Consider the following 16,917-nt stretch of genomic DNA (forward strand, 5'->3'; position numbering starts at 1 on the left):
CTATCTTTTATGCTCACTGAAATAACCCAACAACAACAAAAAACCCCAGAACAGCCCCTTCCCCCCTCCCCACATCTGATAAAAATCAAATAATAACAGGAGTGACTTATGCGCTCTCTGCCTGGTACTTCAATCTGGCCTTCCAGTTAATACACACTATGATTAAAGCATCTGTAATCTGCAGTCTGTGGAGACCTGTAGAGCAGTAGCAGCAGCGGGTGTGCAGCCTGATAAGGGTTGTTCACTCAGTGCAGATGAAACTTTTAATATTTATAACTGCTGATTTTTCCTGATGCCTCCTATTGAGGGGAGGGGGGTGAAAGTTTAAAGATAAAAGCTTGATGAAAGACCAGGTGGAATCTTTTCCAAGGACAGGCAGAGGCTTGAAGCTATCTTCACCTAAGAGCTGGTTTAAGAACGCTGCTTAGGCAAGTGCAGCATCAGAGATGGGGGGGTGAAGTCTCTGGAAGAGACTAAAGTGCACCCAGGCTTTAAGCTGTAAGCTCCTCTGAGCTGTCTGCGGCTTGTCTTGTCTGCACCAAGCACGGAGGGGCTGTGCCTGGGACTGCTAGGCATCACCACAAATAATTAAGTCACACCAGGTCAGCTGCACATACTTTAAGTAAAGTGCTAACAGCGTTTCCAGTTCAGCACTGAAATATGCCAAGAGACCTGAAAACACCGTGTCAGCCTAACCCTCCGTCTCGGCGTCAGTGGGAGCTGCAACGGTCAGCACACAGGGCACTGGGAAAGCACTTGAAAAAATAAATTGGATCTTGCTCCAATGAAGTCACCACGAATTGCAGAATTAGGATCCCCGGCTGGTGAAACACTGAAGATGCTGGTGCCTTTGCAGTCTTACTCCTGGGAAAAAGCAAACCCCCCGTTTCCAGGAGCATCCCTTTTCCGAGTGTATGGATAGTATTTTCCTCTGTAGCCATTTGGTCCCAGGGACAGAAGGCTCTGCCCTGAAGGCAGCAGCTGCTATGTTCCACTACTGCCCACCAACTCCATCTGCCCACGCGTGGGGTGTCCCTGCCTGCTGCCAGGGGAGCCCGGGACAGCAGAGGCACAAGGGTCATGCAGCTCTTCACATGCCTTGTTGACAGAAAGACCCTGCTTACCCTCCGTCCATGTATAGGAACCCAGCCAAACTCCCTCATTTTCAACACCAAATGGTTTAATATTTGTGCATTAAAAAAGAATCCTAACACTCCTGTCACCATTATGAAAGATATGAATGACATTACCCATCAGTAATTTCAGACAGAGTAACTGGGCCAACCTGAGTAAAACAAAAAGATGCAGAGAAAGGTATTCAATATATATATTCATTCATTTCAATATTCAATATATTCATTCATTTCATCTGAAAGATAATACTTCTTTCAAAGGCAACTATGTGGTCCTCATTACTATAGCATCAGAGCAGTTCAAAATGTTTACCAAACACATACATACAATGTACATATGACACAGGGAGGTACATTTTAGAGCTGAAATACAAGGCTTGGGTGAACCCGAACTGAGGTCTCTCAAGTTGTAAGTTATCATCTCAGCCATTCTGCCTTCCTACCACAGATACCAGAAATCAAGAGAAATACAGAAAAGCAGGCTGGCCAGGAAGGAGACAGGATTGCTTTTTCACCAGAAAACAACAAAGAGTGAGACGCCTCTTAAAAAAAAGAAAAAAAAATTGAATCCTGAAAAACCACCCACCTGAATTCAAAAGCATCAGGAAAAAAAGAGGTAGAACTCTATACTCTGAGGACATGTCCACTGTTTGGAAAGCATGAAGAAAACTGGATAAAGAAAACGTAACACTTAAGTGTCTCCAAGACAGCTGCAGTTTTCCTCAACTTAGACTTGTCTGCCAGAAATTATACTTCTTGGCCTCCACTTTCTTGACTGTATTTTTCTCCTCCACAAAATACAATTTCAAAATACGCAAGCAGAGTTAAAGTCTAACAAGATAACATTAAGCTCTTGAAAATGATTACAAAAAAAAAAGTCCTCAGTTTATCTGCCCTCTTAATAAGGAGTTTCTCAAACTTAAAACCTTGGGAGGGGGGAACCAAACCCAAACCCCTATCAGAAGGCATTTCTGCGTGACTTCTGGAACTATATGAAAAATCTAAATTAACAAAACCACCTAGTATCAGTGGACTAGTTAAAACTTCCTCAGCACCTGGATACACACTGGCCAGAGCTCCTACAACACTTGCAGGCTGCAAGCAAAACTACATCAAGCCACTTATCATTCTGAAGCAAAAATCAAGGATTAGACATACCTCCCACTGCACATCAGTTGACCGCCCCAGCTACAGCAGTCACCAGGATTATGCTCATTTCCAAAGCCCGTGAGCATTTTGAATTAAGGAACCTTGCAGCACGAGATGGATGTACATGAAGGAACATCAGCAACACTTCACAGACGAAATTACTGAGCAGCATCTAGGAGTTGGTTTTGACAAACCCGAGCTTCCAGTACCTCGAATGTGGGAGTGTTAAGACAAGTACATAGGAAGCTAAACATCCCACTGAAGACGTAAGGTTAAAAGTGTATATAAAAAAATATAATTAGAATATCATCAGGTGTTTACAGCTATCTATTGAAGTCACTTGCTACAAAGAGGTTGCCAGCTCTAGTATAAAAGTAACACATCTGAAAAGTAAGAGTAGTAGTCAGAGACCACAATTCCCCCCAGTCCCATCAAACAGCAGCGAGATGGTCTGTCGATGCAGTCACCGATCCCAGCCAGCACCAGCAGCTTTGGAGGAAAGGGCTGGAATCCCAGCAATGAACAAGTCTGGAAAACCTTGCTCTGAGGAAAAATCCCTCCCAAATATCAGGTGGCAGTATGCAAGCATGAGAAACAAAGGAAAGTCCATCCATGGGTAGTGGCAGAGGTCGCTGAAGAAGGCTGCACCTTCCTCAAGCAGTCCAGCTCTCATCACATGGAGATAATTCGAAGGCAGCGTTGCCGAGCACAACAGGTGAGCTTTGTGCATGTCCCTAAGATCAGGCAGTTGTGCAGATGTGTTTATAAGAGACCACATCAATCTAAAGTGAAGTGCTCTGCAAAAATATCATTTTTCTTCCCGAACAAACCTCGTACTTGCTCAAACTCCAGGGGCACATCAATAGCCTTTTTCTTTACTTCTTTATCAAAAAGCTACAAAGAAAAAAATAGAAGATATTGGCAAAACTCAGTACAAGTTCTTCACCCTAGGGGATACCACTGCTCACTCTAACCTCTTAAAAGATCCAGCAAATAAACCTTTTATATAAAGCCAGCCCTGTCACCACTGCTACCTCATACCCTGTTATTTAACATTTTCCTGTCTTTCCCTGGCTCTGGGTAACAAAAAGTCAGTCCAGCCCCCTCCCCAGCAGCAAGGCTGATGAACAAGACATGGCTATTTTGTCCAGGAACCAGTCTCCTTCCCTCTGGTTCCAATCATTCACAAAGGCACAGCAACGCTACCTCGTAAGCAGAGAGCTCCAGGAGCCCTGATATGTCATCCTCTATTTCAGACAGCGACTGGTTCAGGACAGCAGCTGCCTTGGCCACATCTGGGTGGTAATGGTTTTGTAGAGACTGCAAAAGCAAAACAAATAGGAGATGGTCTAGTAAGTACAGGATAACACACACCCAGCTGCATTCCCACACAGGTACCTGCCCCTTTGCTGGTCAGATCTTCGGTGAGCATCACATTCTGGCAAAGGCAGTTTGTTGTACTGTGCTATTACAGAGCTTCAAAAAATCCTGATTTCAGCCACCCTTCAAACACGTCAAAGGCCCCTCTCACCTGGTTCACATCCAGCTCAGGACAGACAGACTCCTCCACAGGCCATACCTACAATGCACAGCCCAGTTCTGCTACCTCCCATAGCCCTGATACTGCACCTGAGCTCCTGCTCTCTGGCCTTCCTGCTCCTGCACAACATTCTTGTTACTGCTTCAGCCCCTATCACAAAACCCTTGTAGCATTTAAATGGAAAGTGATAATCCTGGCACTAAAGTTTTAGAACCATTAGGAGTAGTTTAACCAATTTCAACCTTCATACTCCATCCTCCAAACGATCCAGGTGAAAGGTGAACATTACAACCTTCTCTAGCATTTTTAAACCCATTTCTACAGGATGACCTGGCTGTACCCAACTCATTTCCATCAGTGCTCAGCAAGTTCCTCTCTCCCCTCCAAAGCAAATAAAAAGCCTCATACGTTTGCAGCTATTTAGCCTGCTTCAGCTGTTAACTGCACACTTTTCAGGTGCACCGTCAGATGTATGCTCACGAGTCACCTACTAATTATCATGTATGATTTCTCCAGAGCATGGAATCCTTTGCCTCTTACATTAGGATAGAAAAGGATGCAGAGGAAAAGATCAGCCAGAAACTCATCTCATTTGCAAGACATATGTCAGCAGGTTCTTGTAAGTGGGACTGCCCACTGCCAACATGTGTCAAGGAAGCAACAAGGGTGAAAGAAGCCCGTATCAGATGCAGATGTTCCTTTTTAGCTGACATACCTGAATCTCCCAGAGACAGCTCTCCAAAGCCCTGCTTTTAGACGGCTCCTCCTCCTCCATAATATATGGATCTTCTGACATATCTAAGGAAACAGAGATACAGAGCTAATACTTCCTGTGCGACGTACATAACCCCAAATGGAAGAGAGACCCACAGCAGTGCTGCAGCCAGAGTTGCTCCTTCCCAAGACATTCAGGGTCCAGGAACAAGCTGACACATCCCAGCATGACCCAAGAGAAACTGCTGGCAGCACTGCAGAACCATACTACTTTTAAAGAGCACAGGAAGTAGGACACAAGGAACTGGAATAGTCTGATGCACAAGGCATCTCAGGCAACTTTGAACAGTCGCTACTGATGTTCAACACTGGTCTGTTAAATCAGAGAGATGAAGTAAAAACTCAGGAGACTGCTGAGGCCCTGGTGGGGCCACCTACACAAGAACACTACAGACAGAAACTGAGGAGGTCTCTGGTTTCTGCATTTGGCTTCTCTTTTCTTTACAGTCTTGGCGTGAACAAGACAAGCTCAGTGTCTGGTACAGCTCCCCCAGTCCTTTAGCACTTGGAAGTAGCCTGGGTCAGTGTGCCAGGCCCAAAGCAACCTTCACCCGGGGAATCACAGGAGCAGGGGAGCCAACTGAGGCGCCCAAGGTCAGAGAGGAGCAATGCAGGCAGAGAACTCGCAGGAGCAATCTGCTGGCTTTCCACAAACTCACAGGACAGAGGATCCTTCTAAACCTCAGAACAAGGACCAGGATCTCCCCTCCTCCTTCACAGGAATCCTGTTCTCTACATTGTCTAAAGGCAGAACACAAACCTCCCTTGCCCACCTCTCCTCTCACCTTCCGGCCCGTTAGGTCTGTGCACCAGCACGTTGCACGCAGGGTGCCTCCGGAAGAGATTGCAGATGAAGGGAAGGACCATGAGCAGAGCCTCGGGAGGAGCAGTCAGGGCCAGCCGGGAGAGGCGCTTGATGAACGCTGCCACCAGGTACGCCGGCAAGTGGCTGTTGGAAAGGAGACAGGAGAAACCAGCGTGTAGAGGTCCTACCAAGTGAGCCAGCCGCCTCACCAATCCAAACAGCACAACAGGTTAAAGAGAAGCTGTAAGAATCCTAGTTTTAAGCTGTAATATAGGGTCTTCTGCACTCTCTAGAACAAATTTGGGGGCATTTCCATTCAATGCATGAATAATCTCAAACCACTGAGTCAACCCAGGTGCACGGCACCTCCCCAGGCGCTCACCAAGCACAGGTCTTGTACATGGTCATTCACAAGGACTGAATAAACTTTTATAAACTTTTCAGTGCTTGGCCAGGTAATCTTATTCTTCTAATGTTGTTTTGTGGGTTTAATTCATACACAGGTCATGGTGTTAAAATTTACGTAATACCTCCAGGACTAAAGCAAGCACCACAGCTCTTAATGGGAACATCAAGTTGCTGTAAATGTGCAGGATAGTTTGTTGAGTTTTTTTATAGTAAAAATGCAAATTTCTAACACCAATGCGCTCATCTAGGCACTTTCTTCAAGAGCCAGGATGAAACGTGACCATTTTCAGCCACCCAGGCTTCAGCCCTAGGGCTTACTACACTCGCAAGGCTCAGCAGAGCCACCCCACAGGACATCACCTGTCAGGCCTTGCTACTCTCCCCAGAGCACACCAGGAATACCAGGGATTTGATTTGAAGTGCCTGTTGCTGAACTGTAAAGCATTACTCATGGTTTATTTTATAACATACGATGGCAACTATATGACCAGCTGCTTATCTAGTTTCTTCCCTGTGTACAATGAATTGACATCACCAAGACAGGCTGTCAAACACTTCATATTTCAATGTTATATGTCTGCAAAAGGTCATCAATTTATCCACAGCTTTATGATCTATAAAAAGCTTGCAAATGCTACTTCTCCATATTCATAAAGACAGACAGAAAAATCATAATTTTCAGCCAAAGTGGAATACAGATCAAAATACATCCATAATCACTTGCAAATCAAACTTGGATAACTAACTGCATTTTTACTTTCTCAAACTAGATGGCTGTGTAGCAAATCTTCAAAAATAGCACATGAAAAATTACACAACACTACAATAACACTCTTGGATTCAGTTTTCTCAGTAAAAATGAATCTAATCCAGTAGGCACATTGAATACATTATATCCAGACGTGGGGGACTGTTCAAGAACAGTCTCTGTCCAACAGAAAAGCAAGAGGAAAATATGGGAACATACATGATAAAGGTGCTACTTACGATGAAGACAAAAACAGATCAAGCAAATGGAAAAAGCGGGCTCGGTACTTCACGTGATATATAGAAGGGTCTAAAAGACTGTACAGCTTTTTGTAAAAGTCAGGATATTCCCTGTTAAAAAAAGGAAAAAGACACCATCCATTAATGATATACAGTGGGACTGCACTGTGTCTAAATGGTTTTGTGCTTTCATTATAGACTACCCCAGACCACTGCTGTGCTCTGTTTAGCTTTCTTAGGCTTCTCTCCACAGCCACCACTTGAAAACAAGCCGTAAGGTGAACTTATGGCTCTTGCAGTGCCCAGCCATTTTCAGGATGTGAAGTTATGTCCATTGACTGCAAATGGTACAAGATCCAGTGAAAGGCACACCAAAGACTACGGCTTCGCTATGTAATCAGATCAATGGAAATCGATTTTCAAGCACTGAGCAACCACAGTCTGGAGAAGAGGATATTTAGGCTCAGCTGAAAAAAAGGTCAGACTATCAAGAGAGCTCAGCATCCAAACAGCTGAGCCTCTTGTGCAGCGTTTGGCTTTTTCATGGGGGAAAAGCCTGAAGTTGTGTAGAATCCATTTCAGTTCCTTTCTATAAAGATATAAATGCAAAAATCCATGTTCCTTTAAACAAGATGCTCTTTTTACTTACAGATTATGCTGATGAATCAGAATAAATAATCCATTTAAGGCTAGAAGACTGATTGCTCCACCTGTAAGAAAGCAGGCAGGTATCAACACAATAAGAAAATAAGTATCAGCTTCAACTTGTTTCTGTTATAAAACTTTCCCACAAGGAATGCAAAACTAACCTGAAATTAGAGCCAGCATGATGGCTGCAAGACAACACAATTTCATCTAAAACCATGCAGAGGCTCGTAAATTAGTTACAAAGAGTAAGCTGTAGTTTAGAAGAACAGGCTCTGAAGGACTGAGGCATGCAAACATGCTGCTCTAATCCCCCAAGAAAGCCACACAGGGGAGGCAAAGGTCTCCTCAGAAAGGACATTCCTGTAGGAATCTGCGCATCCCGTGTCCGGATGCAGACCAGGTATCAGCACTGCTGGCTGAACTCTGTATTTGAAAGAAGTCACTCCAACATTCTACCCTTCCCAAAGCCTTACATATGATCTTCCTTACATACAAGGAGCAACAACGCGACAAACACAGGTGAAAACCTCTTTCAGGGACAACTGAGTTCACACTAGTTCTTTAGCTTCATCCCAGCCAAAAGTACATCTATTTCATCACCCAGGCTGTGGCATTGCTCCAGCAGCCCTTCCAAGTCTGTATGTACCATGCTGCAGAGCCTCACAAAGAAAAAGCCAGTTTTCACTCACCTATGCCATAGGCCACTGTCAAGAAGTCTATCATGAGAGTGGGCTCATTCATGTAAGGCAGGATGCAGTCGTGCAGAATGACAAGAACTTTTTTGTAAAGGCCAGTGGGTAGCTGTGAAGAAAAAAACAATACAGTGGAACAATCATTGCAGGAAGAACTCACAGCAACAGCAACCCATGGCTCAAAAAGGCAATGCACAAGCAAAAGGGAATGTGCCGGGACAACACAGAACAGCTTGCAGGAACAGTTCCTACATGGGAGAGTTTTCAAGTGACATCTGACAATTAACTTCATTCAAAGCAGGTGCTCACAACTAGAAGCGTCATCACAGCTCAGAGGGGAAAGTCACGAGCAAAAAGGCTTGGGAACCTTCAACTTGTGAACGGAGGTTGTGATGCTGCAGATCATTCCTTGCAGACAGACTTGTTTAAGGCGGGGAAAAAAAGGCTGAGAGTAAAGAGAAGCAGACCACACATGAGGTCAGGTTTCTTGGCAGGAGGACAATCCAGCAGAAACGGTAACTGGGCTGTTCTCACCTGACACCAAAAGCATAGCGGGGTCCTGCCAGGAGCTCCATGCAAGGACAGCCACAGCCTCTAACGACCGGCAATTAGAAAGCCATGCAGATCAGCAGCAGAAGTAGCACTCACCTTGTGCTTCAGAAAACTGAGCCACATTTTTTCAAACGCCTGTTTGTGTGCCTTAAAACAGAATCACAAGCAGTGAGTTAAACACACTGGTGTAGATAAAATTCTATTTTAAGCAGATAAAATTTTAACTCTGAAGCACCAGATGAACAGTTAGTTACCTGCAGCTTCGACACTTTCAGTTCCTCCCAATTATCTAAGAAGAAAAGGAAAACGGATGTTGAACTTAGAATGGATGTTTAAAAAATCAAGATGACCCATTTTTACTCAGTTCTGTGATATCCTAAAAATTTGGCCTGAAGTCTTTGTCTTGACACAAGGCCATGACAGACCTCACTGTAGACTGAGGAATGTGGATTTTGTCATACCGTTTAGAATCACTGCGATCAGAGAAGCAGACTTTTAATAGAGTCTTTACACGTTAAAAATCTTAAATCTGATTTTCCTTTTCATACACAGTTTGTCATGTGGAGCTTACTAACCTTGCTTCACCATAAATTTGACCATGTCACACTCTTTGTTTGGCATGTTAATGGGCGAAATGAGGGAAAACACATTCTGCTGGTAAAATGGCAGCGGCCTCTGACAAGAAAAAAAAGCAGCATATTATCAAACATGAAGTGAGTTCCACAACAGATGGCAAGATGTTGGACTTCAATATGGCCCTATTTCTCAAGCACTGAATGTATTTAGGAAAGAAAAAGGAAAGGAAAAATGCTGATGGCTGAACTACATACTGGTACGTTCGCTATTGCTGCATCGTCCTGCAGTATTCCTTGTTTGCCTAACACAAAACCTGTCTCTGAACTAATTCTGGTTTAACAGAACTGGTGTTTCCAATTAAAGAAAACAGACTCTTCTTCTGCACCAGAGAGCGAGCAGAATTAAGAGTTGTGTGTGTGCTACCCAAGCTGCACAGATTTGGGTAAAACAGAAGCTAGAGCCCAGACCAGGTTTTGCAAGAACAACAGTACGCATGTCTTGAATTACTTCCAACTTCAGACTGAAGGCAGTCTTAGCGTAACTGGCATACATTGTGAGCAAGAAAAAAAAAAAGATTAAAAAAATCAATGCCTTCAAATGAGCACACTCATTTCTCTTGCTGCCAAAGTCTTTCCATACACCACTAGTCCCTCCCTGCTCCATACACAAGATACACGTTTCAGAGCAGTTTATCCAGACCCACCTCAACAGTAATAACTTGTTACCTCTTTTGTCTTCTGCATGACTTGTCCAATACTCTCAGTCACCGCCTTTATCACAAAGTACCGAATGTCATCATACTCCATGTATTCTTGAAAGCGAGAGATCAGGAGTGAAGCATCCTCATTTAAGGGAAGTAAGCCATCAACAACTACCTAACAACAGGTTTGTAAAGGAAAACAACAAGTCAAGTCTCTTACAGTATTGGAGCAGACTGCAAGCTCTGATGGTCGAGGGCACCCTCCTGTCTTTCTGAAAGGCAGCTACCACGTCTGTGCACTGCTTGCCCCAGAGCAACCTTCACAAGACATTTTGACAAGCCCTCTGACCTCTAGGATAGGCCCCTTCTATCAAAGACAACGTCATTCAGAAATGACATGGTGGCTGAACCACAGGCAATGGCCTGGCAAGTGAGGCCAGGGGCTCCAAAAAAACCCCCCAGAACTGGTACCTGACAAACTCTCAGGAATCCAGCTCAGACCTGCGCAAGGCAGCTGCTCCCACACCCGCAGGTGTCACCTCACCAGGGACAGCAGCTCCAGGGCTGGGTGTCCTCTCCAGACCACCACCCTTCCTCCACACTGACAGCTTCCCAGCTTGAAATGTTAGTCCTGGAGAAGGTGAGCACCTGAGGTCGTGTGTGCCACCGGGTAACGGACAGAGGAACTTTTCAGTTCTGCAGCTTACCTTAAGAAGTTCACGAGGGAAAGTTAAACTCCCCTTCCACTCTACTTTGATCAACGGATACCGTGCCTCCAACTCCACAAACTTCATGAGGGTGCAGAGTGACAGCTCCTTTTAAAAAAAAACAACACAAAACCCCCCCACCTCAACAAGGACACCAGGGCTCAGACCCAAAGGAGACTTCCAAAGGAGGAAGAATGAACTAAGATGCTCTTCACTGAGAAAGCTGCGTGCCCCCGACTGGCAGGCTGGTGAGCAGGGGTGAGCCAGGGCACCAGCGATGTCTTAGGGCACCGCCTGCCCTCCCACACTTAAAGACAAAGTGATAATGCTCTGCACCGCAGGGGACCCCCAGGTGAACTCGTGTCGCAGCAGCAGGCTCGGCACCCACCTTGACCTGGAAGGCACCGTGCGCCATCAGCCCCGCCAAGCCACGCACGCAGTCGTTGTAGCGGTGCCTCATCCACATCTTGTATTTCTCCTCAGCGCTGCAGTTATCTGAGGGGGGGAACACAGACCAGGCGCGGACGCTCAGACCGGCCGGGACGAGCCCCAGGGAGCCCCGACCCAGGCTCAGGGCCGGGCCTCTCCCGGGAGGCCGCCGCAGGAGCCCCCCCAGCTCTCGACTCACCGGCGAGAGCGGCCTCCTCGGCGGGCAGCCGGCCCACGAACAGCTCCCTCCGCTCCAGCAGCGCCCCGAAGAGCCGGCTGCAGGTCCGGGCGGCGCAGAGCACATCCTCCTCCTCCTCCTCCTGCTCCTCGCGGCCCTGGGGAAGAGCGCGGCCCTGAGGGGAGGGAGGCAGAGCGGCCCCGGGGCCCGCCGCGGCCCTCAGCCCCCAGCGCCGCCCCGCCGGCTGCCCGGCCCCGGCCCCCTCCCGGCCCGGCCCGCACCAGCAGCGGCTCCAGGATCTCGAAGACGCGGTTGGCGTTGCGGCGGCTGCCCAGCACGGCTTCCAGGCAGGAGGCGAGCGCGGCGGCCCGCGCCATGCTGCCGGCGGAAGGGCGGGCAAGGGCGGGGGAGGAGGAGGAGCCGGCGGCCGCTCCGCCCGCAGGCGGGGCCGGGGCTCGGGGCGCACCGCCCGGTCCCGGCCGCCAGCCCGAAAACCGCATCTTTGGGGGGAAACTGCCCGAGCCTCCCCCCGCCGTGGGGCGGCGACCCCCGCCCGCCGCAGGCGCGTTACAGAAGGCAGGGCACGGCGGCGTTATAAAAATGTACACTTTATTACACCTTCAGGTAGGATACATCACTATTCCTTATAATCCTACTGGATCAAGTACAAATGCTTACGTTCATCAGTTATTTACAGGTTGACTTCCTAACACACTCCCGGGAGAAAGACACATCAAAAGGAAAAAAAGAAGAAGAAGAAGAAAAAAAAAAAGGTGATTTTTACCTTCATTAACTGACCTAAACAAGAAACAATTGCCTCTTTAGACACCAAATCAGACCAGCACAACAATGCAGTCAACAGCTTTCCCGCTGCTGGAAGTGGTTCCCTCCCCCCGCCCCCACTTTCATGCACATAATAAGAGCTAAACATTTAAAAGTAAACATTTAAAAGTAAAACTAAGCAATATTTTTGGATGAGCAACACTATACTGTACACAGTGTCAGTTATCCATTACCATTGCATTTGCTTTGCATTTTAAACTATTCTGCTGCCAACAATACCAGCCTTCACAGCTAGTAATGAAGTTTAGGTAATGGCAAGAACCAGTGGTTCAGCAGGGTCAGGGGGATACTACTGCATGCACAAACAGCTTAAAAAAATCCAACAACACCCCCCATAGTTGCAGACCTGACGGTCCAAGAAAAAGAGGATGCAGGAGCAAAGAGGTATAAAATTAAAAAAAAAAAAAAAAAAAAAAAATCAGGAACACTGCCTGACCCAGTGTTTACATTCATGAACTTCACAGAACAGGCTGTACCTATCCTACTTAAAACAGAGGAGCTGACTGGGTATTCTTTCTTGTTTAAGCCACCTGGGGTTGCTAGGTACCAATAGGTGTGTACATACAGAGGTAAGAACAAAAGATACACTTCCCTTGCCTTTAAACAGGCTCCCCTTCTAAAAGAGTAAAAAGATCACAGAATGGAAAAATAATTTTAAAACCATCTCAGAAAAGGAATGTTATAATTTTGTCTGAATTTTACATGTCGTGCAGTTTTATGGCCAAAGTAAAACAAATCCATTCAAGCTACCAAGAGCTTTTCGACTCCTCACTCAGTGCTGTTTGCAAACAGTCTGTTTTTCATTTTCTGCAAGAAAACCCCCACAGTTCTATGCAGCTTTTCGCCTTTTTTTTTTTTTTTTTTTTCTTTTCTTCGTAACAATAAGGCAAACTGATTTGGAGGAAGAGGCCACGCTCTATTCACATCCAAAATACCCACCTGAAGATACATTCATCATTAGCTTTAGTAAAAGAATAGTACAAAAGTTAGATCTTATTCTTTACACAGTTGAAGAATTAAGTCTTAGATTTAATTTCACTATTTTCCCCTTCCCCCAGCCCCCCACCCCCCCGAGCTGAAAGCTGAGTAGAAAGTACTGAACATTTAAACATGTTGCAAGAGCAGAGTGAAACTGAGAGATTAAATTTTATCAGTTGAAGATTTTCCTTGATGGAAGTCCCATGAGAAACAGCTACGGGTCATCTGTTTAGCTGTATCCACCGAACAACTCTTTTACCAAAAAAATGGGCTACACTTTAATACACATCTACTATCAACACAGTATTTACTCAGTTCATGCCTAAAATATCTATTATCTTAAAGTGAAATATGAGAATGAGCACACAGGTTGGGTGATTCAGTAAACTGTACACAAAACTACTAACAAACATTTTAAAAGGCTTACAAAAATGGAGAATGAAACTTTTTTTTCCTTTTTAATTACAAATACTTACAGGTTTTCACATTTATTGGCTAAACTTTGCAGGGAGCACTTCAAATATGTTAGATCTTCCAGAGGTATTTACCTCAAGCGAGAACAACATGCAGTTTTTCTACAGATGGAAAATACTTTGCTATATTAGCCACACTCGGTTCTTTGAATGGCTTCACCACAGATATTGAGTGCACATCCAAACTATAGCAAAGAACTGCGTATTCCCATGGGCAGTTTGTAGTATGCTAACATAGATGAATTTTACTGATATTTATGGCATATTACCATTTTGCTTTTGTGAAGCTGGGCAGAATTTAAACGTAAGTAACGTTTTCTTTATCTGGTTTGAATGAGCACAGAGAACACTGGCAGAATGCATCTCGTACAGTTGCTAATATGCTGAAGTTATATGAGAGTTTCCATGTTTAAATGTTCACCAGCAAAAAACCTTCTGCTAAAAAAAAAAAAACTAGAGGTGGTTTGTCTTCATTTGGATGTTTGGAGTAGCTTCTCACTTGGCTTAGCAAACAAGAAATGCTGTGTTTCCCTGTTATTGCATTTTAATTGTTAGTTCAACTTGGTTTAGTGGGTGCCTTTAATCTGACAGTAGGTGTCCTCATTTGTACTTTTGCTTGCTGATTCTGGGCTTCAGATGTTGCTGGTGTCTGGGTGGGATTCTGTACACCTGGAGCCTGAATCTGGGGAGACGCTGTTGTCACGACTTGCTGTTGTATCAGTTTCTGCTGGACGACTTGAGCAGTAGCAGTTGTTGCAGGAATCACCTGAACCTGCTGTTGACCTGCTGTCGTCTGAGAAAGTGTCACAGTTTGGGGTTGAGCTTGTACCTAGACATCAGCATGACAAGGCAATTACAAAAGAATAGTTTGGCATTAAACTAAGCATTCATTATCCACTTTACAGGAAGCATCTTACTTATATAGGCATTTGCTCTCTTGACTGACAAGCATCTTGGACAAAGTAGGAAGGTTGGGAGCGATTCTGGAAACATAGGCTCTGTGGTTTCACTGACAAACAATGTTCTGTCACATTTGCTAGAGCCTTAAAAACTAGAACTAAGAGACAAGCTGCCTGTAACTCAGATCTCTGCAGTGCAAACTACAGGATATTCCCCCAGATCCTTTACAGAACATGGATGGAAGATAAAAAAAACCCCACTGGATAAAGAGGAAAATTCCTGTACTACAAAAACAGGGAAAAGAACAGCGGGATAGATGGAGGATCAAAAAAGGGAAAATGCCCGCTCTGCACCCATATTGTGACAATAAATACAGCCACTGAGGCTTCCTACCTGTCTCTGACATTACCCTTTCAGACTACAGCTACCAATCTATACTGCCAATTTAGGGTAGAAGAGTTTGAACTCTGTCCAGAAATCTAATTTTCATAGCTCTACCCAGAGCAAGGGAGAAAAAAAATTCAAGGTCTCCTTGTTCAGTGGACAAGGTAATGAAAACTGAGCAGCTTCAGCTGCTTTTGTCAGAGGCAGAAGCCAAATGAAGCTGCAAGGGCTTCTCCAGGGGAAAGCTAACTCTTGACCAATACAAGAGGAATCCATTGGGAAGCACTACAAATGCAGGTAAAAAGAATGCCACACACGTAAGACCTCAGTTTCAAAACTACTTAGCATGGCCTAATCCTACTGCCACTGATGTCACTGGTGTGTGTGGGAGAGGAGTTGTTTATTTGTCTTTTTACCATGAACTTCAACAGTCCCAGAGTTAGACCAACATCAATGACTTTTGAAATCTAGTTTTTAACGTCCCTTGAAAAATTACCTAGGAGCTCTTACTGACTACACAGGACGACTCAACTTGTGCTGACTGATGAGGTTTCTACTCCCTGCTGCCTACCTTGCCCTTGAAGCATTCACATCTGAGGTGGTTATCAGTCAGCTTACACCACTTTATCATCATTTTAAGATAAACAGTCACAGATTTTATACTGCACTAAAACACTGCACTATAAACTGCGACAGATTAAGAGCTGCTGGGCTCCGTTTTTTGTGCACTGAAGGCAATAACTTCATCCACCACCCAAAGTTAAATCATTCCTGCCAATCAACAGCGTAAGTTATACCTATTGCTAATGGTCTGAATTACACTGTTCTAAATGGTGTAAATAAACTGCCTGGTAGTTAGGGGAGGGAAAACCAAACTGTTTGACCTTCTCTTGCCCTAGCTCCGTCTGTTGTCACACCACATTTAGAACAGACACCACACCATTCTGACTTTTACAAAGCACTTGGCATAGCTTTATGAACTAGAACAAAATGATTTCTCCCAAATTTCATAGAACAGACTCAGATGGTGCTCATTAGTTCAATTATTTGCTAACTTTACTATACATCACAAGAAACCAATTTTTTAAAGTTCTTTCAGCTCTAGAAAATATTTTTTAAAATCTGGTTTGCATCTTATCTACAGTGATGAACAAACATTGTTCCATCTACCAAAGTTTTAGACCAGAGAATATACAGCAGCTGACTCAATATTCACATGATGCATTTCTATAGAAGGAAAATTGCTATATCCTTCCAGAATACTGCCTTTGCCACACATATTCCAAATAAATGAGCTTTCAATAGGATCATAATACTAGTGCTATATTTGACAAGCACAAAACCTACCTGTTGGGAAACTGAAACCATCTGTTGAATGTTGGCAACAGTAGCCTGTTGCTGGACCACTTGCGGAAGTTTTGCAACCTGTAGTGACAAGAAATAAAGAAAAATGTTGTCAAAATTAAAAATTGCTAATAGCAGCAACACACCATACCTATCAAAACTGCTACCAAGTGAAAACCTTTCCAAAGTCCTGTTCATGCTAAGCTGCAGCCTGGCATTCTCAGTGATACTGAACTTTTGTAAAAAGAAACTTTTTACATCAGTGTATTGAAGAACTTAGCTAGAAGGGGAAGAGGAAAAGTCGTATTTTCAATTTTAACTGCAACATACTTGTTTCCTCCTAACTATATATAAAACTGAAGGAAGCACAGAAGTTCTAATGGGCTACATTATCTTAGATATACTTTTGAAAGAGTAAGGCTTCCAATTCCTAACCTGCTTCGTTTTCCTTGGTTAGACTGATCCAGATATGCAGAAAAGAAGGTAACTGCCAGCTACTCTTGGCTGCCAGGGGTTAGGCTGGGAGGCTGTACCAGAAAACAAGAATAACTCTGAATTTTCCTTAGTAAATACAGTACAGAATCCCTTGCTTGATAAAAAGGAGTGACAATGTATTTCTTTCAAAGACAAAAGGCGAACTAATGGCTTAGATGGTTCCTCTGACCTGCTACGAGGCCGCATATTCAGCACCAATGAATTTTATTATAGTCAATTTAA

General features: G+C 44.6%; 2 protein-coding genes across 16 annotated transcripts in view; both read right to left on the bottom strand.

The window, feature by feature from the left end:
- Positions 1 to 1,317: 1,317 nt before the first annotated feature.
- Positions 1,318 to 11,834, bottom strand: NOC4L (nucleolar complex associated 4 homolog). The gene is made up of 15 exons (XM_074887607.1): positions 11,560 to 11,834; positions 11,300 to 11,435; positions 11,060 to 11,166; positions 10,672 to 10,779; positions 9,990 to 10,139; positions 9,264 to 9,363; positions 8,943 to 8,977; positions 8,785 to 8,835; positions 8,134 to 8,245; positions 7,446 to 7,506; positions 6,797 to 6,907; positions 5,382 to 5,545; positions 4,538 to 4,620; positions 3,489 to 3,602; positions 1,318 to 3,176 (listed from the first exon to the last, which is right to left on the bottom strand). Exons 1-15 carry the CDS (start codon positions 11,776 to 11,778, stop codon positions 3,060 to 3,062), a joined length of 1,668 nt encoding a protein of 555 aa, XP_074743708.1. The 5' UTR covers positions 11,779 to 11,834; the 3' UTR covers positions 1,318 to 3,059.
- A 36-nt stretch (positions 11,835 to 11,870) lies between these two features.
- The window catches only part of EP400 (E1A binding protein p400), a 52,937-nt gene continuing 47,890 nt past the window's right edge, over positions 11,871 to 16,917 (bottom strand). For 14 of the 15 annotated variants that reach the window (XM_074887605.1, XM_074887599.1, XM_074887604.1 and 11 more), the window contains 2 exons: positions 16,204 to 16,281; positions 11,871 to 14,401 (listed from right to left, as the gene is read on the bottom strand). In XM_074887605.1, coding sequence (XP_074743706.1) covers positions 14,129 to 14,401; positions 16,204 to 16,281 — 351 coding nt within the window. In that variant the 3' untranslated portion in view covers positions 11,871 to 14,128. Of the gene's footprint in view, positions 14,402 to 16,203; positions 16,282 to 16,635; positions 16,728 to 16,917 lie in introns of those variants that run through there. The other variant, XR_012631342.1, reaches the window with a different exon arrangement.

This window comes from Strix uralensis, chromosome 17 (genome assembly GCF_047716275.1).
Source record: "Strix uralensis isolate ZFMK-TIS-50842 chromosome 17, bStrUra1, whole genome shotgun sequence".
In the NCBI taxonomy this organism is placed as follows: Eukaryota; Metazoa; Chordata; class Aves; order Strigiformes; family Strigidae; genus Strix; species Strix uralensis.